General features: G+C 43.3%; 1 protein-coding gene across 1 annotated transcript in view; it reads left to right on the top strand.

Moving 5' to 3' along the window:
- Positions 1-507: 507 nt before the first annotated feature.
- Positions 508-26,295, top strand: part of TMCC3 (transmembrane and coiled-coil domain family 3) — a 289,315-nt gene continuing 263,527 nt past the window's right edge. The window contains exon 1 of the mRNA XM_006064482.4: positions 508-632. Coding sequence (XP_006064544.1) covers positions 624-632 — 9 coding nt within the window. The 5' untranslated portion in view covers positions 508-623. The remainder of the gene's footprint in view (positions 633-26,295) is intronic.

Genomic DNA, 26,295 nt, shown 5'->3' on the forward strand with positions numbered 1-26,295 from the left:
AGGCTGTCTTTCCTCCTGCCTCAGGCTGCTCTGCGGTTTCCCACACTTAACTCTCCCCCACCCCACCTCCCCCGACAAAGGTTTCTTGATTCTAAAAGACAATCGCTGACTCTATTATAGAGGGGATGGGACACTAGCAGGCATCGTCCCATCCAACGGGCGGTACAGAAGTACTTTCAAAGTGGGGAGAACTCTTACTTCAGTTCTCCACCAATCCCTCTTGCTCCTTAAACTGGGTCCCCGCAGGGTCCCCACGTTCAACTCCAGCCGTCTCCCAGTGCTGAGGTGGCCGCGAGGACCGGCTCCTCTTCGGGTGGGGCGCGACCTCGAGAAGGAGAAGGGCGCCGCGCCGCGAGGAAGGTGGGGCCGCAGCGACCGGGGAGGAAGGCCCCCGGAGCGGGAGGTCCCCGAGCTAGGCACGCGGGAGGGGGCGGACCCGAGGACCCAGCCGCCGGGAAGCCACCGCCCCGCTCCGCCCCGGCCCGCCGGTCCGCGGGCTCGCCAGCCGCGGCGCACGCGTGTGCGGGTGGGGGCAGCGCGGCCCTCCAGGCTAGCTGAGCGGCGCTCCCGCCCCGTCGCCTCGCGCCCGCGCCGCCGAGCCCGGCCAGCACGGTCCCGGCACCATGCGGAGGGTGAGTGTGCCCCGCCTCGGAAGCGCGAGGGGCCGGGGAGCGTGAGAGCGCGTCCCTCCCGCCCCGCTCCGGGGCGACGGGGGAGCCGGGCGGGAAGGGCAGAGGGCTGGGACGGCCGGTCTCGCGGGGCCGCGGCCGTAGCCTGGGCGTGCGGAGGGGGGCGGCGCCCTTCGGACGGCTTGGGGGTACATGGGGGACCGTGGGATCCCTCCTCGCCTGAGGGCATCGGGTTCATCGGTTGCCTGCGGCCGCACGGACACGTCAAGAGCTCTGTGTCTGCGCCTCCCCGAGCCCGAGGTGGGCTCTTCCCCGCACCCTGCGCCCCCCGTTTTGAGACCCCTTTCCCCGCGTTCCCCAAGCCGGCTCGGCTTGCCGCTGCGTTCTGAGCTCGGCGCCTCGCTCGCTCCTCGGGAGCCTCGTAAACTTTGCCGGCCGGCACGGTTCGGGCTCCTCTGGCGCACACGCAGGGAGCGGCGGGCCCCAGCCCGAGTCCTGCAAGTGACGGCGCCGCGGCGGGTGCGTGCGTTTGGAGGAGGTAATGGTCCCCAGTCTTCTCCAGAAATGCGCTCGCTTATGGCGTTTGGAAGGCGCGAAGGAGTGTAAACTCGAGTCGCTCCCGCTAGCCAGGCGCTGCCCACCGACGGGAACCCGCGCGGAGTCCCGGAGGCCGGCTCGCAGCACCTCCGTCGGGGCTGGGGGCGCCCTCGACAGCGGCTCCTTCCCCAAACCGCGAGTGTGAGGGTCTTGCTCACACCGTTCCCCCTTCACCAGAGCTCCTGGGGGGTGGGGGTGGGGGGGGGTGGGGGGAGGCCTGGGAACTCCAATCCACAGGCTGAAGTGCAGGGTGTATTCCACCCCAAGGAACAATCTGAAGGTTGGTGGTGCTTGTTGTCCGCCCTGCAAAGCATGCTCACATGTCCTGCGCAGTTTGATCTTGCCTGTCTGCGGGAGCTGATTAACATGGAAGTGTTGGTGATTGCCATGGAAGTGTCGGTGATTGCCATGGAAGTGTTGGTGATTTTCTGAGTTATCAGTCCCCACATGCCGTTTGGATCTTAATCTTGAGGACCAGGCTGCTTTAATAAAATGCAGGATCTCGGCACTTACTGAGTAGAAGAGGGAGCAGAGGAAATTCAAGGAGATCCAGGTAGATACTGTGACATTTTCCCAGACCCCCTAAACACCAACCTTCATGACAGTTTATTTCCAGAGCAGAGAGTGTTATCTGAAGAGACAAGGTTGAGAGAGGAAATGGGAAAAACAGTAATTCACCAGAGCTTGTGAATTTCTCTGGGTTGGAGTTTGGGGTTGCCTTGTGACTAAGGTATGTGTGTGTGTGTTCAGTTCAGTCAGTCCCCTCTGACTCTTTTGAGAGTGCGTCTTGGCTCCTCTGTCCATGGGATTTTCCAGACAAGGATACTGAAGTGGGTTGCCATTTCCTCCTCCAGGGGATCTTTCTCACCCAGGTATCAAACCCGGTTTCTCTTGCCTGTGTCTCCTGTGTTGCGAGGCAGATTCTTTGCCACTTGAGCCGCCTAGGTAAGCCCTATGTATGTGCTTATTTGGTCACCTGTGACCCTTTCAAGACTTCCCTGGTGGCTCAGATGGTAAAGCGTCTGTCTACAGTGCAGGAGACCTGGGTTCGATCCCTGGGTCGGGAAAATTGCCTGGAGAAGGAAATGGCAACCCACTCCAGTACTCTGGCCCAGAAAATCCCACGGACGGAGGATTCTTTTTACCACCTGAGCCGCCTAGGAAGCCCTATGTATGTGCTTATTAATTTGGTCACCTGTGACCCTTTCAAAGATTTCTTCCTCTCAGGGGCTAGGGTGTTTCAAAGGGAACTCTGGCCTGTCCTTTAGCAGGTGGTGCCAGGTTAAGTCTAATGTTTGGTGGGGGTGGGTGATATTTAGAGTGAGTTTATGTAGAGCAAGTGTGAATTGGCCTCAGCTGCCTCTGGAAAATCTATTAGTGAGCTGACATGGAAATTTACCTGGCTTGCCTTTGGAGTGAGTCCAAACCTGCTCAGGTGTGTCTGGGGAGAACAGGATTCCAGTGGGGCTGGCCAGCTAGTTTGACACGCCTGGCATCAGAAGAGCAGCAGAAATGGAAACTGGCGGGGTTACTTGTTTAAACTCCAATTTCAGTAACCTCCTTTTACCTTGAGTGCCACTAGGGTTATTAAGGAAACAACTGAGATGGGATCTGTAGGACTAGGTAAGGTGTGTTAGATGGAGAATCTAGATTTGAGGATGGAGGGCACTGACCAAAGTATTTTGAAATGAGATTTGCATACTACCTTCTTTAGGATGAAAGAGGTGAATGCTTGCTAGAATGGCAGATTTCTGGGCTCAACCTCAGTTATTTTAAATGAGAACTTTTAGGACTGGAGCTCAGCAATTTGCATTTTAAACACCCACCACCACCACCACTATAAAGTAGTGAAAAGTGTTAGTGTCTTTTAGTATCACTCAGTCATGTCTGACTCTTTGTGACCCCATGAACTCTTTGTGACTCTTTGTAGCCCTCCAGACTCTTCCCTCCATGAGAGTCTCCAGGCAAGAATACTGGAGTGGGCAGCCATTCCCTTCTCCAGGGAGTTGAACCCAGGTCTACTGCATTGCAGGGGGACTGTTTACCATCTGAGCCACCAGGGAACCATCACCATAAGGCATATATGTATTAAACATATGTGTGGGCACTGTTCTAAGCTCTAGGAGTACAGAGAGCAGATGATAGCTAAAAACCTTGTTTTCTTGGAGGCTACATTCTGGTTGAGAAATTAGATGATACAGAAGTAAACAAATATTCAAATAATTTACATAGTGATGAGTGCTATGAAGAAAATAAAGCAGGATAATGGAATTGTCACCAGCCGAAGCTTGTACTGCCAATAAAGCACAGGCCAATAAAGTAAGAGATGAGTTGTTGAGGCAAGGAATAGCAACTTTATTTGGAAAGCCAGCAGACTGAGAAGATGGTGGACTAATGTCCCCAAAATCCATCTTACCTAAGTTAGAATTCCGGCTGCTTTTATACTACTAAAACGGGAGGGAGTGTGGCTGAATGTTGCAAACTCCTTGGTGCCAGAATCAAGCTTGTTCTTGCAGCTGTCCAGGAGGGTCTGGTCACAATGTTCCCATAAATCTTCAACAAGACTAAAGTTATTCTCTCTTCTGCAACTTTTTGTCTCTATATGGATGGGAAAGTGTTATACTTTTAAAGGTCAGACCTCTGGAAATGGGCTGTCCTGTGTATTTCAGGCTATAGGCAATATTCTTTTATAAACGGATGGAGAACCTCCATGACTTAAGCTCAGGCAACAGAGCTCAAAGGTTAGAGCTAAAGGAATAGGTCAATATGGAGTCGGGTTGGTTCTGTTACAGAATGGAAAGTGGATCCGGGAGTGAAACCATTTTAATTTGTGTGGGCAGGGAAGATGTTTCCAAGAAGTTGACATTTGAACTGTGAATTACACAGGAAAGGAAGTCAGCTATGTGAAGTTTTGAGGAAAGTGCTATAGCCTGAAGAACATCAAATGCAAAGGCCCTGAGGTAGGAGCAGGCATGGCCTGTGTGAAGAACAGAGAGAAGATACCAGAATTGAAGCAGAGTGGGGTGAGGAGAGTGGAATGAAGAAATTTGGTAAGAAATTTGGATTTAGGCCTAAATGCAGAGGGATGCTCTTTTTTTTTTTCCCCCACTTTATTAAGCTTTTCATTTTGTATTGGAGTATATATACAATCAATATATTGTATTGATTATCAATATTGTGCTAGTTTGAGGTGAAGAGTGAAGGGACTCAGCCATACATATACATGTATCCATTCTCCTCCAAACTCCCTTCCCATCCAGGCTGCCACATAACATTGAGCAGAGTTCCCTGTGCTATTCAGTAGGTCCTTGTTGGTTAGAGGAATGCTCTTCAGAAGAGAATTTTACCGAGAGGAGTAGAATGATGTGGTCTGCTTTACTTGTTTGAAGATCAGTTTGGCTATGTGTGCAGAATGGATTATGGGATGGGAATGGTGGTGGTAGAGGGAGACCGCCTTTGAGTGCAGTGGTGATGGAGCCGGGGGAGGTATTTTGGAGGTAAAGTCAGCTGAAGTTGCTGATGTGGGAGGAAGGAAGGGGTAGGAATCCTCATGTATGTTTAAGGTTGCTGACTGTGTGAATGTGTGTATGTGAGAGCGGGAGAGAGATATAGAAAAGGTGGTTGGGCCTTGGTTAAAATGCCCCAGTGATAATGAAAATAGTGAGCGTTCCGTGAACATTTACTGTGGTACACGTATTAACAAGAGCCCCGTGAAATAGTAACTCTTGTCACCATTCTACAGATGCAGTCACAAGCTCAGGAACGTTGAATATGTTGCTCTAGGCCACCCAGCTAAGTGTTGGAGCTGGGATTGGACCTGGGCTTGCCTGACCCCCAAACCCTGCTCTTGCAAGTCTACTCTGTTGCCTGCAAACTGCCCGCTCCTGTCTCAGACTTTTTCTGGACCCGAAGAGATAATTTTGCTGTTAGGAAGATGCATGTGGTGACCATTCAGCCATGCAGATCAGTAAATGCAGAGGGAGGGAAGACATTCTATTACATGGAAAGCAGTGACTGTTTTCCCTCGTGTTCTTGATTGAAAGGGAAAGTGCAAGAGGGTGTTCAGAACGGCAGCACAGAAGATGCCCAGTAACTGGGTTTCTGCCGGGAGAAGCTGGCATGGTGCCAGTGCTTTGAACCTCAGGTGACCTCTAGAGAAGCCACCTGCTCGATTCTTCTTTCACCTCTTCATGTAGCTTGTTTAACATTTTGTTCTCTATTTTGCATCCAAAATGAGCTCCTTCCTATGAGAGCCAAGGGTTTCAAGAGTTACTTTAAAAACTTATTTGTACTCAGTGGAGAATAGATACATGTATGTGTATGGCTGAGTCCCTTTGCTGTTCACCTAAAACTATGACAAGGTTGTTAATTGGCTATACCCCAATACAAAATAGAAAGTTTATTTTTTAAATTTATTTATTTTAATTGGAGGCTAATTACTTTATAATATTGTAGTGGTTTTGTCATACATTGACATGAATCAGCCATGGGTGTACATGTGTTCCCCATCCTGAAGCCCCCTCCCATGTCCCTCCCCATCCCATCCCTCTGGGTCATCCCAGTGCACCAGCCCAGAGCACCCTGTCTCATGCATTGAACCTGGACTGTCGATCTGTTTCACATATGATAAAATACGTGTTTCAATGTTATTCTCTCAGATCATCCCACTCTCGCCTTCTCCCACAGAATCCAAAAGACTGTTCTATACATCTGTGTCTCTTTTGCTGCCTCGCATATAGGGTTATCGTTACCATAAAAAAATAGAAAGTTTAAAGTTTGGAGTAATCGGGGGTGGTGGAAGATGGAGGAGGCAGCAGTGAATCACTTATAAATAACTTTGAAGCAGGACCCGGAGCCTAAATTCCAGGAGGATAATGTTCATCCATGGCCCAGAAGGAAAGACCTGAGACCTGGATCAGTGATTGCAGCCCTTCAATGTGAGTCAGCGGACCCTGAGAAAGGGAAATGCCTGCCACCTGGCCTATTTGTCTGCAGCCAATCCAGCCACTCCCTGTGGTGAGTTCAGTTTAGTCGCTCAGTCGTGTCTGACTCTTTGTGACTCCATGGACTGCAGCATGCCAAGCCTTCCTGTCCATCACCAACTCCTGGAGTTTACTCAAACTCATGTCCATTGAGTCAGTGATGCCATCCAGCCATCTCATCCTCTGTCGTCCCCTTCTCCTGCCCTTAATCTTTCCCAGCATCGCAATCTTTTCCAGTGAGTCAGCTCTTCGTATCAGGTGGCCTAAGTATTGGAGTTTCAGCTTCAGCATCAGTCCTTCCAATGAATATTCAGGGATGATTTCCTTTAGGATGAACTGGTTGGATCTCCTCGCAATCCAAGGGACTCTCAAAAGTCTTCTCCAACACCACAGTTCAAAAGCATCAATTCTTTGGCGCTCAGCTTTCTTTATAGTCCCACTCTCACATCCATACATGACTACTGGAAAAGCCAGAGCTTAGACTAGATGGACCTTTGTTGGCGAAGTAATGTCTCTGCTTTTTAATATGCTGTGTAGCTTAGTCATAACTTTTCTTCCAAGGAATAAGCGTTTTTTAATCTCATGGCTGCAGTTACCATCTGAAGTGATTTTGGAACCCAAGAAAATAAAGTCTGTCACTGTTTCCACTCTTTCCTCATTTATTTACCATAAAGTGATGGGACCAGATGCCATGATCTTAGTTTTCTGAATGTTGAGCTTTAAGCCAACTTTTTCACTCTTCTCTTTCACTTTTATTAAGAGGCTCTTTAGTTCTTCTTCATTTTCTGCTATAAGGGTGGTGTCATCTGGATATCTGAGGTTCTTGATATTTCTCCCGGCAATCTTGATTCCAGCTTGTGCTTCTTCCAGCCCAGCATTTCTTATGACGTACTCTGCATAGAAGTTAAATAAGCAGGGTGACAATATATAGCCTTGATGTACTATTTTTCCTATTTGGAACCAGTCTGTTGTTCCATGTCCAGTTCTAACTGTTGCTTCCTGACCTGCATACAGGTTTCTCAAGAGGCAGGTCATGTGGTCTGGTATTCCCATCTCTTTCAGAATTTTCCACAGTTAATTGTGATCCACACAGGCAAAGGCTTTGGCATAGTCAATAAAGCAGAAATAGAGAGGGAGGTGGGAGGGGGGTTCAGGATTGGGAACACGTGTACACCCGTGGCGGATTCATGTTGATGTATGGCAAAACCAATACAATATTGTAATTAGCCTCCAATTAAAATAAATACATTTAAATTAAAAGAAAAAGAAATAGATGTTTTTCTGGAACTCTCTTGCTTTTTCGATGATCCAGCGGATGTTGGCAATTTGATCTCTGTTTCCTCTGCCTTTTCTAAAACCAGCTTGAACATCTGGAAGTTCGGGGTTCACATACCACTGAAGCCTGACTTGGAGAATTTGAGCATTACTTTACTAGCATGTGAGATGAGTGCAATTGTGCGGTAGTTTGAGCATTCTTTGGCATTACCTTTCTTTGGGATTGGAATGCAAACTGACCTTTTCCAGTCCTGTGGCCACTGCTGAGTTCTCTAAATTTGCTGGCATATTGAGTGCAGCACTTTCACAGCATCATCTTTCAGGATTTGAAATAGCTCCACTGGAATTCCATCACCTCCACTAGCTTTGTTCATAGTGATGCTTCCTAAGGCCCACTTGACTTCACATTCCAGGATGTCTGGCTCTAGATGAGTGATCATACCATTGTGATTATCTGGGTCGTGAAGATCTTTTTTGTACAGTTCTTCTGTGTATTCTTGTCACCTCTTCTTATCTTCTGCTTCTTTAGGTCCATACCATTTCTGTTCTTTATTGTGCCTATCTTTGCATGAAATGTTCCCTTGGTAATGCTAACTTTCTTGACGAGATCTCTAATCTTTCCCATTGTATTGTTTTCCTCTTTTCTTTGCGTTTATCACTGAGGAAGGCTTTCTTGTCTCTCTTTGCTGTTCTTTGGAACTCTGCATTCAAATGGGTATATCTTCCCTTTTCTCCTTTGCTTTTTGCTTCTCTTCTTTTCACAGCTATTTGTAAGGTCTCCTCAGACAGCCATTTTGCTTTTTTGCATTTCTTTTCCATGAGGATGGTCTTGATCCCTGCCTCGAACCTCTGTCCATAGTTCTTCAGGGACTCTCTCTATCAGATCAAATCCCTTGAATCTATTTTTCATTTCCACTGTATAATTGTAAGGGGTTTGATTTAGGTCATACCTGAATAGTCTCATGGTTTTCCCTCCTTTCTTCAATTTAAGTCTGCATTTGGCAATAAGGAGTTCATGATCTGAGCCACAGTCAGCTCCAGGTCTTGTTTTTGCTGACTGTATAGAGCTTCTCCATCTTTGGCTGCAAAGAATATAATCAGTCTGATTTCTGTATTGGACCATCTGGTGATGTCCATGTGTAGAGTCTTCTCTTGTGTTATTGGAAGAGGTATTTGCTATGACCAGTGCGTTCTCTTGGCAAAATTCTATTAGCTTTTGCCCTGCTCTATTTTGTACTCCAAGGCCAAATTTGCCTGTTACTCCAGGTGTTTCTTGACTTCCTACTTTTGCATTCCAGTCCCCTATAATGAAAAGGACATCTTTTTTGGGTTTTAGTTCTAGAAGGTCTTGTAGGTCTTCATAGAACTGTTCACTTTCTTCAGCATTACTGGTCAGGGCATAGACTTGGATTACTGTGTTATTGAATGATTTGCCTTGGAAACGAACAGAGATCATTCTGTTGTTTTTTGAGATTGCATCCAAGTACTGCATTTCAGACTCTTTTGTTGACTATGATGACTACTCCATTTCTTCCAAGGGATTCTTGCCCACAGTAGTAGATATAATGGTCATCTGAGTTAAATTCACCCATTTCAGTCCATTTTAGTTTGTTGAGTCCTAAAATGTCAATGTTCACTCTTGCCATCTCCTGTTTGCCACTTCCAATTTGCCTTGATTCATGGACCTAACGTTCCAGGTTCCTATGCAATATTGCTCTTTACAGCATCAGATTTTACTTCCATCACCCGTCACATCCACAGCTGGGTGTTGTTTTTGCTTTGGCTCTGTCTCTTCATTCTTTCTGGAGTTATTTCTCTACTCTTCTCCAGTAGCATACTCGGTACCTACCGACCTGGGGAGTTCATTTTTCATTGTCCTATAGTTTTGCCTTTTTATACTCTTCATGGGGTTCTCAAGGCAAGAATACCGAAGTGGTTTGCCATTCCCTTCTCCAGTGGACCACATTTTGTCAGATCTCTCCACCATGACCCATCCGTCTTGGGTGACCCTACACAGCATGTCTCATAGTTTCATTGAGTTAGACAAGGCTGTGGTCCATGTGGTCAGATTGGTTAGTTTTCTGATTGTGGTTTTCAGTCTGTCTGCCCTCTGATGGAAAAGGATAAAAGTGCTCCTAATTCTGCATGTCTGTAACTAAGTTTGTTTTTCTGCCCTCTAACTCTGCAGGAGCTATACACTTCACTTGACTCTATGCTAAACACATCCCCTGTCTGGTGTTTACCTTTACAACACCCTTCCCCTTGTAGTTACATGTCGGAAAGAAGGCCTCAGAGCCACCAAACTGCCAGATGCAGTCGCTGGGTTACTGACACCAGTTTATGACTGCCTTTCAAACAGTGCAAGAGGAAGAAATCAAGGTCCTGTCACCTTTGCTTCCTCGTCACAGACTCCTGACTGGGAGCACTTGCCTTAGGGGTGTAGTTCTCGAGGCAGGAGCATGTTGTGTTCCCCTCTCTGCCAGCTGAGAATAAGAACACCATTCTATTTCTTCCAAAAAAAAAAAGTTTAAAGTTTGAAAAAAAGAGTTAGAAATCAACTGTGGAAAAATACTGACAATGTAGTTACTACTTATTGATGGCTTCTTTGTGCCAGCCATGGGTCATCTCCCTTCATGTTTGTAACAGCTTTAAAGTGACACTTAATAAGTGATGCATTTACATAAAATTTAAAAGATACGAAGGTTACAGTGAACATTGTTCCTCCTACTCTGTTGCTCAACTAGCTGCTTCCCTTCCCCTAGAAATGATTGAGGTTAAACCCATTTCTTGTGTACTTTCAGAAATAGTCTATGCAGAGACACAGCAGATGTATACTCACATCCCCCACCCTGCTTTTTTACACACAAATGTAAATGTTAGCATATAATGCTAACATATAAATGCATTTTGCTTTTTTCTGTGTACACAAGATTGGTGTTTGTAGAGCTACTTGTTCTTTTTATGGCCTCACGTGGTATCTTTACATGGATCTGCTGGAATTGGTTTTTCTAGCCTTGCTACTATCAGCAGTGCTGAATACTCTTACACATACATGATTTCATATGAGTATATCTGTGTGATAAATTTCTGGATCAACTGATACAAATGTCTTTACCTTTGTTAGGTAAAGCAGCATAGTGTGGGGGAGGTATCTATATAAATATATAGACACATAAATATAGCCCATATTTAGAAGCCAGATTGCCTGGGGTGGTCTTGACTGCCATTTAACAGTATGTGCATGTCACTTAACCTCTCTTTAACTCCCTTGCCTCACTTGTAAAATAGGAATAAAAGTAATGGCTATTTAACACGATAGTTATGAAGGTTGTATCAGTTTGTGTTGATTTGTTAAATCATCCCAAAGCTTAGTGACTTAAGACAATAACTGTTTTACTCAGCTTGTGAGTTGGTAGATTGCCTGGGTGGCTCTTCTTGGCTTGGCCAACCCGACTGAGCTCCACTGAGTTCTCTCCAGCTTTGTGGTCCTGGTGGGTCAGCTGGTAGCTGGAGGATCTAGGGTGGCCTCACTCATGTCTGGCAATCAACAAGTGAGTTGGTCTTCAGGGACCTCATTTAGGGTGGCAGATGTTCATGTGGAGGTCTCAGGGTTCGAAAAAGCAGCAAGAGATGGCAAACCCCAAAGCACAAGCGTTTTTCAGATCTCTGCTTATGTCGTATTTGCTGTTGTCCCATTGACCAAATCAGGTATCCGGCCAGCCTTAGAGTCCATGTGGGAGGGGACTCTCCAAGGACAAGGTTACAGTAAGGGGATCATTGCCCCCATTTTGGCAAACGATCTGCCACAAAAATTGAATAGTTAATAATTGTAAAGTAACTGACTAGTACAGTGCCTGGCATATTGTAAGTGCTGGGTAAGTTTGTTAAATTGAAAAAAGAAAGAGGTATCACCAAATTGAAGCATTGATGCTTTCAAATTGTGGTGCTAGAGAAGACTCTTGAAAGTCCCTTGGACAGCAAGGAGATCCAACCCAGTCAGTCCTAGAGGAAATCAACCCTGAATGTTCACTGGGAGGGCTGATGCTAAAGCTCAAACTCCAGTACTTTGGCCACCTGATTCGAAGAACTAACTGGAAGAGACCCTGATGCTGGGAAAGATTGATGGCAGGAGGAGAAGGGGTGACAGAAGACAAGATTGGTGACACAGGTTGGATGGCATCATCAACTCAATGGACGTGGGTTTGAGCAAACTCCGGGGGATAGTGAAGGACAGGGAGCCTGGCGTGCTGCGGTCCATAGGGCCACAAAGAGAGTCGGACACAACTTAGTGACTGAACACCACCACCAGTTACCAGTCTGCCCTCGCTCTTCACCTGCCTTTGCCATGTGTTAGTGCTGTCTTCCCATTTCTTCCTGACACTGTAGCAGTGTGGTTTATCCATGAAGAGGGGGGTGTTCTTGTTCCCATTTCACATATAGAAAAAGTGATGCCCAGAGATGTCAAGTCATTTTTTTCAGATGCTCTGGGCCAGACAACAGTGTGAATCCTTTGTGTGTCTGACTCTAAAGCCCTGCAGCTTGTCCTGATGCTCTGGGTAGGGGTACCATTTCTGTGTCCCTGATACTCAGTGCACGGCACTCCTGCTCACCCTCTCACTTCATAACCCTGAGGTCCACTTCACATTTGGGTCTTACCAAGTCGAGAGGGATCTGTGATCCTGTTGCAGTCTTTCACAGTGACTTTAATTTTATCCTGGCTCACCAGATTCACAGTAAAATGTCAACCACAGAGATAGTAGGCTCCGTGCGAAGGGATGATAAAGGGAAACCTGTCACTTTATCACTTTTAAATTCAGAAAGTAGTTGAGTCTGACCTTATTTTGTTTATTCGTTCTTCTTTTCCACTCCTTACATCTTTTTTTCCTTCACTTTCTCCTGTTCGAGGCAGGAATCACATTCCCCAAGGGGCAGACGTGAAGGTAGAAGACACGATTTCATAGTGGCTCAGGACTTGATCTCTGGAAACAGATTGCCTGAATTCAGATCCAGCTCAGCTATTTATTAGCCATGTGACTTGGATTGGCTCACTTGCATTAACGGATTTTTCTGAAGGCTGAGTAATAATCTGTCCAAAGTGCTCTGTTACTATTATGTAGCAGATGACTTTTGCTTCCATGTTCTCCATTCTGTTTCACATCCCTGCTCCTCCAAACCTATTCTTCTGCCCAAGATATGTCTGACACTTATGGAGCCTTTACTCTAAGTGCCTTATGTGTAATTAGCTCATTTAATCCTCACAGCAAACCTGTTAAATAAGTGCCATTTTATCCCCATGTTCAAGTGAGGAAGCTAGAGACGCCGACCAGCTAAGTAATTTGCCCAGCATACCACAGCCAATAAATGATGTAGCAGGGATTTTAAACCAGGCATCCTGGCAACAGAGTCTGTGTTCTTAATGTTTATGCTAATAAAAAAAAGAATGGGATGGAAGGTTGGGGATTTAAAATTGAGAGCTTCTGCTCTAGGTAACCGAGAAGGCAATGGCACCCCACTCCAGTACCGTTGCCTGGAAAATCCCATGGATGGAGGAGCCTGGTGGGCTGCAGTCCATGAGGTCGCTGAGGGTCGGACATGACTGAGTGACTTCACTTTCACTTTTCACCTTCCTGCATTGGAAAAGGAAATGGCTACCCACTCCAGTGTTCTTGCCTGGAGAATCCCAGGGATGGGGGAGCCTGGTGGGCTCCTGTCTATGGGGTCTCACAAAGTCGGACACGACTGAAGTGACTTAGCAGCAGCAGCTCTAGGTAAACTGCTGGTGAACTTGCAGGCAGCCTTTATCCTTGGCAGCTGTTAAGCATAGCCACCTGAGCCTTAGACCAAAAATCTTTGTGCAAAAAAACATAAATGAATAAACTTTCAGTCCTTTTGCCAAAAACCTTTCCATTTCAGTCATGGTAATCCTAACAAGATTTCAGGCATTATGTCTCTCTCGTAACCGAGGTGTTGACCTTTGAAAATACATGGAGCTTTTTTTTTTTTTTTAAGGTTTGAGAATCAAGCTGGCTGGTTCTGAGTCTTGCCAGCTCTTGCTCCTTTTGATGGCGTGCTTCTCTGGTGCAAACAATGCTTGCCAAAGTAGCAGAGGTGATAAAACATAAACACCACAGGTAATTCATGGCTTTCTGAATTTAGAGCCCTGCATATCTTCAAGTTGAAGGAAATGACTGAGGTGGTTTCACAAGCGTTGTTTGTACGTGGACTAAATGTAACGTGGTAACGCTCATGGAACAGATATTTTAAATGAACCTCCTAACGTGTGCTAGACATCCATGGTGAGTGAGCGAGCTCTGAGCGGCACTGATCTCATCAGAGGGCTTGGAGTCTGTCTGAGGAGGTGGTGAAGCAGTTCTGTGAGTGGTGGCATGCTGTTGCAAAGAAGGTGGAGGTGGTTGTTCAGTTGCTCAGTCGTGTCCGACTCTTTGCGACCCCATGGACTGCAGCACGCCAGGCTTCCCTGTCCTTCACCGACTCCTGGAGTTTACTCAAACTCGTGTCTATTGAATCGGTGATGCTATCCATCCATCTTGTCCTCTGTCATCCCCTTCTTCTCCTGCCTTCAGTCCTTCCCAGCATCAGAATCTTTTCTAGTGAGTTGGCTCTTCGTATCAGGTGGCCAAAATTTTGGAGCTTCAGTTTCAGCATCAGTCCTTTCAATGAATATTCAGGATTGATTTCCTTTAGGGTTGACTGGTTGGATCTCCTTGCAGTCCAAGGGACTCGCAAGAGCCTTCTCCAACACCACATTTTAAAAGCATCAATTCTTTGGTGCTTAGCCTTCTTTATGGTCCACCTCACACATCCGTACACGACTACTGGAAAAACCATACCTTTGACTATACAGACCTTTGTCGGCAAGCTAGAAGGTCCTTACTTACTCAGGGCAGGGGTGGAGGGAAGGTTCATAGAAGCTTTCAGACAAAGTGACTGTTGACAGAGACTTGAAGCCTGAGCAGGGCAACCAGGAAAGAGGAGGAGGATTTCATTCCAGGTGGGATAAACAGTGTGTGCAAAATGGGGAGAGGAGTAGCACGCCAAAAGAAGCAAGAGGCATGTAGAGTAGCTGCTGCCTAGAGCGCAAGGGAGCACACAGTAGTTGAGGAGGGAAAGAGAAGGGGAAAGGCCCCATCGACTGTGGAGGTCATGTTGAGAAGTGTCCAAAGAACAACCAAAAGCCATTGAGAGCTTCTAAGCAGACTTCTGAAAATCAGACATTTGCTTCAGAAATTTCCATTGCCCATAATGTGGAGTATGGATTGGAGGTGGAAAATTGGGGTAGGAAACCTGGTTAGGAGGCTATCAGTCATTGATCCTGATGACCATGACCAGGAGATAAAGGGAAAGGGCTTGTTCTATTTGAGTCGTGTTTTGGCAATAGAGTCAGTAGAACTTAGTGACTGATAGGATGCAGTGGGGGCTTCCCTGGTGGCTCAGCAGTAAAGAATCTGCCTGCAATGCAGGAGATCCAGATTCAACCCCTGGGTCGGGAAGATCTGGAGGAGGACATGGCTAACGCACTCCAATATTCTTGCCTGGAGAATCCCAGGGACAGAGGAGCCTGGCGGCCTGCAGCGTAGGGTTGCACAGCCAGATACGACTGAGGAGCTAAGTAGCAGCAGCAGGATGCAGAGGATCAGGGAGGACAGGGGTTAACGTGACAGACTTCATGACCTCTAATGCTTTATTATATATGCATAGATCCTTAAGCAAGACATACTGTTATTCTGCCTGTCTTTAAATTTTGTACGTATCCCAACATACATACCATATGTGTGCATATGAATGTATTATGTATTCTTATAATGTGCTTTTTTGCATGATGTGGCATTTATCCATTTGATACCAATAGCTGATAATGGATTTTTATAGTATGTTCACAGAATGAAATAACTGTGTAATTAAGTTAGCCTTTCTCTTTTTGCCATACATTTAGGTTGTTTTAAAGCAGTGCTGCTGTATTATTCTGTGTATCTACTTGTTTGCCAGGGTATTTAGAGGCGGGTAGTGGGACTACAGGGTAATCGTACTGTCCATTCTGCTGGATATTGCCATACCCCTCTAAAGAGATTGATCAGCAGTTTATGAATGGCCTGTATTTTTACCAAATACTTGGTACTGTCAAGAGTGTAACTTTTTTTTTTTTTTTTTGCAAATCAGACACGGGTAGAATATTATCTCACTGGTTTTAATTTGTATTTCTCTGATTACAAATATAGTTGAACATAGGTTTATGTATTCATTTGCCATTCAATTTTCCTCTTTTGTGAAATATCAGTTCATATATTTTGCTTATTTCTCTTTTATATTGTCTTTTTCTTACTGAGTTGCAATTTTTCCAGTTTATCTTTTTTAATAGAATATTTTAAATTTTAATGTATTTGAGGTTGCCAGTTCATTCCTTTGTGGTTTGTGCTTTTTGTTTCATAAGGAGTCCTTCTCTGTCTGCAGACTAAAGATATTTACATATGTTTTTCCTAAAAAGACTTTAATCTTTGTCTTTAGTATTTATGTACCCATTTGAATGCAGGGTTCTAAAGAATAGCAAGAGGAGATAAGAAAGCCTTCCTCAGCGATCAATGCAAAGAAATAGAGGAAAACAACAGAATGGGGAAGACTAGAGATCTCTTCAAGAAAATTAGAGATACCAAGGGAACATGTCATGCAAAGATGGGCTCGATAAAGGAAAGAAATGGTAGGGACCTAACAGAAGCAGAAGATATTAAGAAGAGGTGGCAAGAATACACAGAAGAACTGAACAAAAAAGATCTTCACGACCCAGATAATCACGATGGTGTGATCACTGACTAGAGCCAGACATCCTGGAATGTGAAGTCAAGTGGGCCTTAGAAAGCATCACTACGAACAAAGCTAGTGGAGGTAATGGAATTCCAGTGGAGCTATTCCAAATCCTGAAAGATGATGCTGTGAAAGTGCTGCACTCAATATGCCAGCAAATTTGGAAAACTCAGCAGTGGCCACAGGACTGGAAAAGGTCAGTTTTCATTCCAATCCCAAAGAAAGGCAATGCCAAAGAATGCTCAAACTACTGCACAATTGCACTCATCTCACATGCTAGAAAAGGAGCACTCAAAATTCTCCAAGCCAGGCTTCAGCAATATGTGAACTGTGAACTTCCAAATGTTCAAGCTGGTTTTAGAAAAGGCAGAGGAACCAGAGATCAAATTGCTAACATCCACTGCATCATGGAAAAAGCAAGAGAGTTCCAGAAAAACATCTATTTCCGCTTTATTGACTATGCCAAGGCCTTTGATTGTGTGGATCACAATAAACTGTGGAAAATTCTGAAAGAGATGGGAATACCAGACCACGTGACCTGCCTCTTGAGAAACCTATATGCAGGTCAGGAAGCAACAGTTAGAACTGGACATGGAACAACAGACTGGTTCCAAATAGGAAAAGGAGTACATCAAGGCTGTATATTGTTACCCTGCTTATTTAACTTATATGCAGAGTACATCATGAGAAATGCTGGGCTGGAAGAAGCACAAGCTGGAATCAAGATTGCCGGGAGAAATATCAATAACCTCAGATATGCAGATGACACCACCCTTATGACAGAAAGTGAAGAAGAACTAAAGAGCCTCTTGATGAAAGTGAAAGAGGAGAGTGAAAAAGTTGGCTTAAAGCTCAGCATTCAGAAAACGAAGATCATGGCATCCGGTCCCATTACTTCATGGGAAATAGATGGGGAAACAGTGGAAACAGTGTCAGACTTTATTTTTCTGGGCTCCAAAATCACTGCAGATGGTGACTGCAGCCATGAAATCAAAAGACACTTCTTGGAAGCAAAGTTATGACCAACCTAGACAGCATATTAAAAAGCAGAGACATTACTTTGCCAACAAAGGTTCATCTAGTCAAGGCTATGGTTTTCCAGTAGTCATGTATGGATGTGAGAGTTGGACTATAAAGAAAGCACCAAAGAATTGATGCTTTTGAACTGTGGTGTTGGAGAAGAGTCTTTAGAGTCCCTTGGACTGCAAGGAGATCCAACCAGTCTATTTTGAAGGCGATCAGTCCTGGGTGTTCATTGGAAAGACTGATGTTGAAGCTGAAACTCCAATACTTTGGCCACCTGATGCGAAGAGCTGACTCATTTGAAAAGACCCTGATGCTGGGAAAGATTGAGGGCAGGAGGAGAAGGGGACGACAGAGGATGAGATGGTTGGATGGCATCACCGACTCAATGGACATGGGTTTGGGTGGACTCCGGGAGTTGGTGATGGACAGGGAGGCCTGGTGTGGTGCGGTTCATGGGGTCGCAAAGAGTCAGACACGACTGAGTGACTGAACTGAACTTAGTATTTAGACCATTAACCCACTTGATATTAAGTTCAACATATTAAGTGAGTTAGGAATTTAGTATTTCCCCCCATATTGATAACCACCTGCTTTGGCAACACTTATTGAATTCCCATCCTTTCCTCACGAATGTGAAGTGCCACCTTTTGCATTTATCAAGTCTCCATATGTGGATGAGTCTGTGGTCTCTTTTTTCAGTTCATAGTCACTACTTATTTATACTAATGCCTGATGTCAGATAGTAGTGTCACCTTACCTCATTGTTCTTGAGTAAGTTTAAATGCTTTGTTCATTGATGTGTCTAGTGCCTAGAACAATGGCAGACCCATAGGAGGGGCTCAGTAAATATCTATTGAGTGGCTGAAGCAATCTCATATGGTGCCAGCTAAGTCAATAGTCCAGCAGTTCCTGACACCCTGGACAGTAGCTTACCTTTGGGAAGAGGAGGAGGAGACAGTCAGGAACACCATCCCTTGCTTCTTCCCTCCCTTACTCTCTGCTGCCTTTTGTCTCTTCTCATTCAGATCAAACTTTAGGAGAATGAATTCTCAGCCAGCCCAACAAGTACTGCTCAATAACGGCTTCAGCTTGCAAGTACAAGGTTAAGTGAGAGTGGGATTGCTGCTAATTGTGACCTTGGAGGATTCTGATCACAAATCGTAGATAGCTCTGTGAGGTTCTTTGAAATCTGGCCAGTATCTGGGCCCTTAAGTTTTGGAAATAAGACAAGGGTCCCCTAAAACTAGGCCTTCTATGCATTTGGACATGTCTATTTTGCAGGTTAGCGTAGTTTCAGAGAAGACTTCTTTCTGTAGTGTAGTTCTTAGCAACTGTTGTTAATAAAGAGAAACACCATCTTCTAACGCTCGTGACATGAAAACATTGTACTAAGTGCTTTGCATATACGTGTAGAGTTAATTGATTCTTCAAAGCCATCTTTTTTTGTTTACTTTTTGCAGCAACAGTAGTGCTTCATTTTTTCATTCATCTGATTTTCTTAAACCTTATTAGACTAAATTAGGGACCAGGACTGCCACTCCAAAAACTTACAGTTAAGTGGAAAGCAGACTTTTAAAGAAATATTTGCTATGCAATGTGATAATTGCATTTACAAAAGCACATCCGAAATACAGCCTAGAAAAGAGCCAGTTTAACTCTGAGGGGCAGAAGAGAGTCAGGGGAGTCTAGGAAGAGGGTTTTAAATAGGACATGACACCTGGGAACACTCTTGGGGGCCTCTGTCTGGGCCTCTGGCTTCGTCTGTTTACGCCCGCCTTCCCCTGATCTCTTCTCCTCAGTGAGCCTGTCTCTCTTCTTGCTCATTTTCACTGATGGCTTCTTCCTTCACCACAAGTTTAAAAAATTAACTTTTTAACAAGTTTATTGAGGAATGGTTTACATATTATGAAACTGGCCAATGATAAGTGTGTAATTCAGTGATATTTAGTAAATTTCCTGAGTCAAAATCATCACTTAAAGTAGTCTTTTGTGTGTGTGTGTGTGTGTTTTATTTATTTATTTTTTTATAAAGTAGTCTCAACCTTGGTCGTCAGCTGCAAACTGGAGCTCGGGGAGATGCCATATCGTCTCTGTGCACATCCACCAGGCAGAGCTGGGATTCGTACTAGAGTTACAGCTTGTGAAAGCACATTCAGGCTTTCAACAGGGAAATGAGCCCACAGAGGTCTTCAGTATGAGGGCACCTTCTTTGTTACCTTGGCACCTAAAGGCTGGGTATTTTATGAAACTGGAAACTGGTTCACAGAGGGTTTAGGTAAAAACACTGGGAAAGAGGCTTGGATTAGGTGCTGTTTGAATGTGAGTAAAATACCTTAAGAATTCAACCATAACACATAAGCAACCAAACAAGAAGCCTTAAAAAAATAAAAAGTTAACCAGCAATCGATGTGTGTGATACAGCCACAGTTTAAAATACGTACTCGTGCTGGGAATAATAAACCACTCTGTTTACTTCTCTTCTAAACCATTATGCTTATTAACTGGCTTTCCTGGGTATTTACATTGATTTTCTAATGGAGAACATTTTGGTTTTCCTCCCCTCACCTCAAGCAAGCTGTGACATGGAATAGTCAAAGAGGCAGTTCAAAGGCGCGAGGCTCCCCACTCTTTTGAGTCTAAATCACAGGGTTTGAGGTATCTTGACAATTGAGTTAGCTGACTGGTGCAACAATATAAAACACTTTATATATAATTTGTGTTGCCTTCAGAGATGGCAGAGACAAGACTATTCATAATAGGCCAGAACTGTCTGGACCCTGACAGGCCACCTTCCTGCCTCATGAAAGGGAGGGCAGTGGCTCCTGCCATTCTACTTTGAATTATGCGTTGTGTCCCGCGTTTCAGATTTTTGAATATTAAGGCTGGGAAAATGGCAATAGTGCCTGAGATATTTGTTGACAGGGTAAAAAGCTCTTTCAGTTCAGTTCAGTTGCTCAGTCGTGTCCGACTCTTTGTTACCCCTCAATAAAAGGAAAGCTCAGACCCAGCCCACGAAGAGAGCCCTGCAGAATTAGCCTGCTTTGCCTCTTCATGCATCCATCATTGTAATGATGGAGTTGAATGTGCAGAAGCCCTCACCTGCCCCTACTTCTGGATTCAGAAACCATGGGAATAGTTTCAGTTCAATATCAGGACACCCAGGCAGAGGTTACTCGATGGTGGTATGTATGCTTTTAAGGTCAATATCAAAGAAAATAAATAAGAGATAATTCTAAGTTCAGTATTTTATTTATTTATGATCAGAGTCATTTTTCAGGAAGTAATCTAACACCTGCCCTTAAGCGGAGATTGGTAGGCTTTCTCTTTGAACGGCCAGATAGTAAGAGCTTCTTGGGTCATATGGCTTCTTGTCACGGCTACTTAACTATGCAATGTGAAAACAGCCATCAGTTCAGTTCAGTTCAGTCGCTCAGTCGTGTCCGACTCTTTGTGACCCCATGAATCACAGCACGCCAGGCCTCCCTGTCCATCACCAACTCCCGGAGTTCAGTCCAACTCACATCCATCGAGTCGGTGATGCCATCCAGCCATCTCATCCTCTGTCGTGCCCTTCTCCTCCTACCCTCAATCCCTCCCAGCATCAGAGTCTTTTCCCGTGTATCAACTCTTCGTATGAGGTGGCCAAAGTACTGGAGTTTGAGCTTCAGCAACATTCCTTCCAAAGAACACCCAGGGCTGATCTCCTTTAGAATGGACTGGTTGCATCTCCTTGCAGTCCAAGAGACTCTCAAGAGTCTTCTCCAACACCACAGTTCAAAAGCATCAATTCTTCGGCGCTCAGCTCTCTTCACAGTCCAACTCTCACATCCATACATGACCACTGGAAAAAACATAGCCTTGACTAGACAGACCTTTGTTGGCAAAGTGATGTCTCTGCTTTTGATATGCTATCTAGGTTGGTCATAACTTTCTTTCCAAGGAGTAAGCGTCTTTTAATTTCATGGCTGCAGTCACCATCCGCAGTGATTTTGGAGCCCCAAAAAATAAAGTCTGACTCTGTTTCCACTGTTTCCCCATCTATTTCCCATGAAGTGATGGGACTGGATGCCATGATCTTCGTTTTCTGAATGTTAAGCTTTAAGCCCACTTTTTCACTCTCCTCTTTCACTTTCATCGAGAGACTTTTTAGTTCCTTTTCACTTTCTGCCATAAGGGTGGTGTCATCTGCATATCTGAGGTTATTGATATTTCTCCTGGCAATCTTGATTCCAGCTTGTGCTTCTTCTAGCCCAGCGTTTCTCATGATGTACTCTGCATAGAAGTTAAATAAGCAGGGTAACAATATACAGCCTTGATGTACTCCTTTTCCTATTTGGAACCAGTCTGTTCCATGCCCAGTTCTAATTGTTGCTTCCTGACCTGCATATAGGTTTCTCAAGAGGCAGGTCAGGGTGGTCTGGTATTCCCATCTCTTTCAGAATTTTCCACAGTTTATTGTGATCCACACAGTCAAAGGCTTTGGCATAGTCAATAAAGCAGAAATAGAGGCTTTTTTGGAACTCTCTTGCCTTTTACATGATCCAACGGATGTTGGCAATTTGATCTCTGGTTCCTCTGCCTTTTCTAAATCCAGCTTGAACATCAGGAAGTTCACAGTTCACGTATTGCTGAAGCCTGGCTTGGAGAATTTTGAGCATTACTTTACTAGTGTGTGAGATGAGTGCAATTGTGCAGTAGTTTGAGCATTCTTTGGCATTGCCTTTCTTTGGGATTGGAATGCAAACTGACCTTTTCCAGTCCTGTGGCCACTGCTGAGTTTTCCAAATTTGCTGGCATATTGAGTGCAGCACTTTCACAGCATCATCTTTCAGGATTTGAAATAGCTCAACTGGAATTCCATCACCTCCACTAACTTTGTTCATAGTGATTCTTTCTAAGGCCCACTTGACTTCACATTCCAGGATATCTGGCTCTAGGTGAGTGATCACACCATCGTGATTATCTGGGTCGTGATGCTCTTTTTTGTACAGTTCTTCTGTGTATTCTTGCCAGCTCTTCTTAATATCTTCTGCTTCTATTAGGTCCATACCATTTCTTTCCTTTATCGAGCCCATCTTTGCATGACATGTTCCCTTGGTATCTCTAATTTTCTTGAAGAGATCTCTAGTCTTCCCCATTCTGTTGTTTTCCTCTGTTTCTTTGCATTGATCGCTGAGGAAGGCTTTCTTATCTCTCCTTGCTATTCTTTGGAACTCTGCATTTAGATGCTTATATCTTTCCTTTTCTCCTTTGCTTTTCGCTTCTCTTCTTTCACAGCCATTTGTAAGGCCTCCCCAGACAGCCATTTTGCTTTTTTGCATTTCTTTTCCATGGGGATGGTCTTGATCCCTGTCTCCTGTACAATGTCATGAATCTCAGACCATAGTTCATCAGGCACTCTATCAGATCTAGTCCCTTAAATCTATTTCTCACTTCCACTGTATAATCATAAGGGATATGATTTAGTTTATACCTGAATGGTCTAATGGTTTTCCCTACTTTCTTCAATTTAAGTCTGAATTTAGCAATAAGGAGCTCATGATCTGAGCCACAGTCAGCTCCCAGTCTTGTTTTTGCTGACTGTATAGAGCGTCTCCATCTTTGACTGCAAAGAATATAATCAGTCTGATTTCAGTGCTGACCATCTGGTGATGTCCATGTGTAGAGTCTTCTCTTGTGTTGTTGGAAGAGGGTGTTTGCTATGACCAGTGCTTTCTCTTGGCAAAACTCTATTAGCCTTTGCCCTGCTTCATTCCGTACTCCAAGGCCAAATTTGCCTGTTACTCCAGGTGTTTCTTGACTTCCTACTTTTGCATTCCAGTCCCCTCTAATGAAAAGGACATCTTTTTTGGGTGTTAGTTCTAAAAGGTCTTGTAGGTCTTCATAGAACCGTTCAACTTCAGCTTTTTCAGCGTTACTGGTTGGGGCATAGACTTGGATTATTGTGATATTAAATGGTTTGCCTTGGAAATGAACAGAGATCATTCTGTCGTTTTTGAGATTGCATCCAAGTACTGCATTTCGGACTCTTTTGTTGACCATGATGGCTACTCCATTTCTTCTGAGGGATTCCTGCCCGCAGTAGTAGATATAATGGTCAGCTGAGTTAAATTCACCCATTCCAGGCAATACATAAAATGACACAGAATGAGTAGGTGTGGCCGTGTCCCAGTAAAACTTTATTTATGGATGCTGAAATCTTAATTTCATATAATTTTCACACATTATGAAATATAATTCTTCCAATTCTTTCAGTCAATTAAACATGTTAAAGCCATTCTTATGGATCACACACATGCAAGACAGGCGGCTGGATCTGGCCATGGCTTTCTGGTAGCGTTAGGTTTTTGCCTGTGTCCCAGGTGTGGCTGCAGTTTGTCCTGCAGTATGTGAACCAGCTTTTCTTGCCACGGCACTCAGAAGTTATGCAGAACCACATGGACAGAAAACCAGGAACCCATTCCAAACCAAGACATTTCATATTTCATTTCCCTGCTTGTCTCTCTGGCTGCCTACACACACACATCCACCCATCTATCTTTATTTGTTGTTCGTAGCACCCTTTCTAATTACAAAGGATCTTGTTCTCATACTTCAGCATCCTAATGAGTTTCATTAACTAGAATTATGGAAATTTATTATGGAAATTAGTAGTGAGGTTTGTTAGCATCACTTTCTTTTCTGAAGTGGAAACCTTTGTCTTCTTTATCTTCAGATAATTTATCATTACAAGTTATAAAATGAAAATAGAATGTTACAAGCTGTGTATTCTACAAATTTATTAAAGTTCCATTTAATAGATTTTGCTAGTGCTTATATAGTAAGAAGTGGTCACTTGGGATGCAGATAGTCTTTCTGAACTATGGGCAGCTGTAAGAATTGTCTGGGTGCACCACAGTGATTTGCCAGTCGGGTACATGGATACTATGGGAAATGGGACTCAAGATCAGGTTAGAATTCACCTGTGCTCAGAAATTTGGTTTTGGAGTAATGGTGCAGTTATTATGTTATATATGTTAGGTTATATATGTTATATATATTATATATGTATATATATATACACATACACATATATATACATATTCATATATACATATAATTATACAAATATATGTATACATATATACACATATGTATACGTATATACACATATACATATATATGTATATGTTATATATGTTAATATATACAAATATATAACATATATAATATAATGTATTATATAATACATTATACTATACAAATATATTAATACAAGTATATATACATATATACACATATGTATATGTATATATACATATATACATATATAACATAAATAATATAACCTATTATATAATACATTGTATTATATATGTTATATATATTATATAATACATTATATTATATGTATTATATAATATATGTAGGTATATGTATATAGTCAGACACGACTGATGCGACTTAGCAACAGCAGCAGCAGCAGCATACATATATATAACATATAATATAATATGTATATAATACATTATATACACATTATGTATGTTATATATGTATATATATGTGTATGTATACATATACACATGTATACATATATACACACATATGTGTACATATGTATATATACATATGTACATATGTGTACAAATATATGTATACACATATACACATACACATACACATACATGTATATTATGTTATATAATATAGATAATATATATGTATATATACATGTATGTATGTATACATATACATATGTAAACATATACACATATATACATATATGTACAAATATATATACACATACACATATATGTATATGTGTTATATATGTTATATATGTTAATATATACATATATAACATAATGTGTATTATATATAATATATATAATACATACATTGTATATATAATACATTATATATTTTATATATGTTAATATGTTATATATTGTTATATATTATATTATATATGTTATTATACTGTGGCATCTGAACTGAGATGTGACATATGTATATGTATACATATACATACACATACATATGTATACATACACATACATATGTATACATATGCATACACACACATATATAGATATATACATATATATCTGAGAAGGCAATGGCACCCCACCCCAGTACTCTTGCCTGGAAAATCCCATGGACGGAGGAGCCTGGTAGGCTGCAGTTCATGGGGTCACTAAGAGTCGGACACAACAGAGCGACTTCACTTTGACTTTTCACTTTCATGCATTGGAGAAGGAAATGGCAACCCACTCCAGTATTCTTGCCTGGAGAATCCCAGGGGCGGGGGAGCGTGGTGGGCTGCCGTCTATGGGGTCGTACAGAGTCGGACATGACTGACACGACTTAGCAGAGATACATATATATAACATAATATAATGTATTATATATATGTGTATATATATGTATATATGTGTGTATGTATATATACATATGTATGTGTGTATATGTATACATATAATATATATGTTATATGTATGTTAATATGTTATATATTATGTTATATATGTTATACTGTGGCATCTGAACTGAGATGTGACACATGCAGGCTTGTGGACCTTGGACCACTCTGAACCTCATCATTGGTGACATGGTGTTGAGATAGTTTTTGTGAATATGGCTTTTGTAAACTCTGAGATGCTGCCCACGTGAAAACTGTTACTGTTATTTGCTGAGTCTGAGTACCATTTCTTGTTCATGGCTCACACACTTGGCTGGTTATTAGAATCATTTGTGGGAGTGGGGAGGGCTTTGGAAAAATACAGATTTCCATTCTCACCCCAGAAATTACTGAATCAGAATTTTTCTGAGAGGACCGAGAAGTCTGTATTGTTAACAGGTTCCCTAGGTAACTATGATGTGTTTGGGAAGCTTTGTTTTGTTTGTATGCCTCAGCTGATGGATTTAAGAAAACCAGAACTTCCCTCTTAATCCTCATCTGGACTTTCCCCTTAAAAGTTCATGCT

The sequence above is a fragment of the Bubalus bubalis genome, chromosome 4 (genome assembly GCF_019923935.1).
Source record: "Bubalus bubalis isolate 160015118507 breed Murrah chromosome 4, NDDB_SH_1, whole genome shotgun sequence".
Taxonomy (NCBI): domain Eukaryota; kingdom Metazoa; phylum Chordata; class Mammalia; order Artiodactyla; family Bovidae; genus Bubalus; species Bubalus bubalis.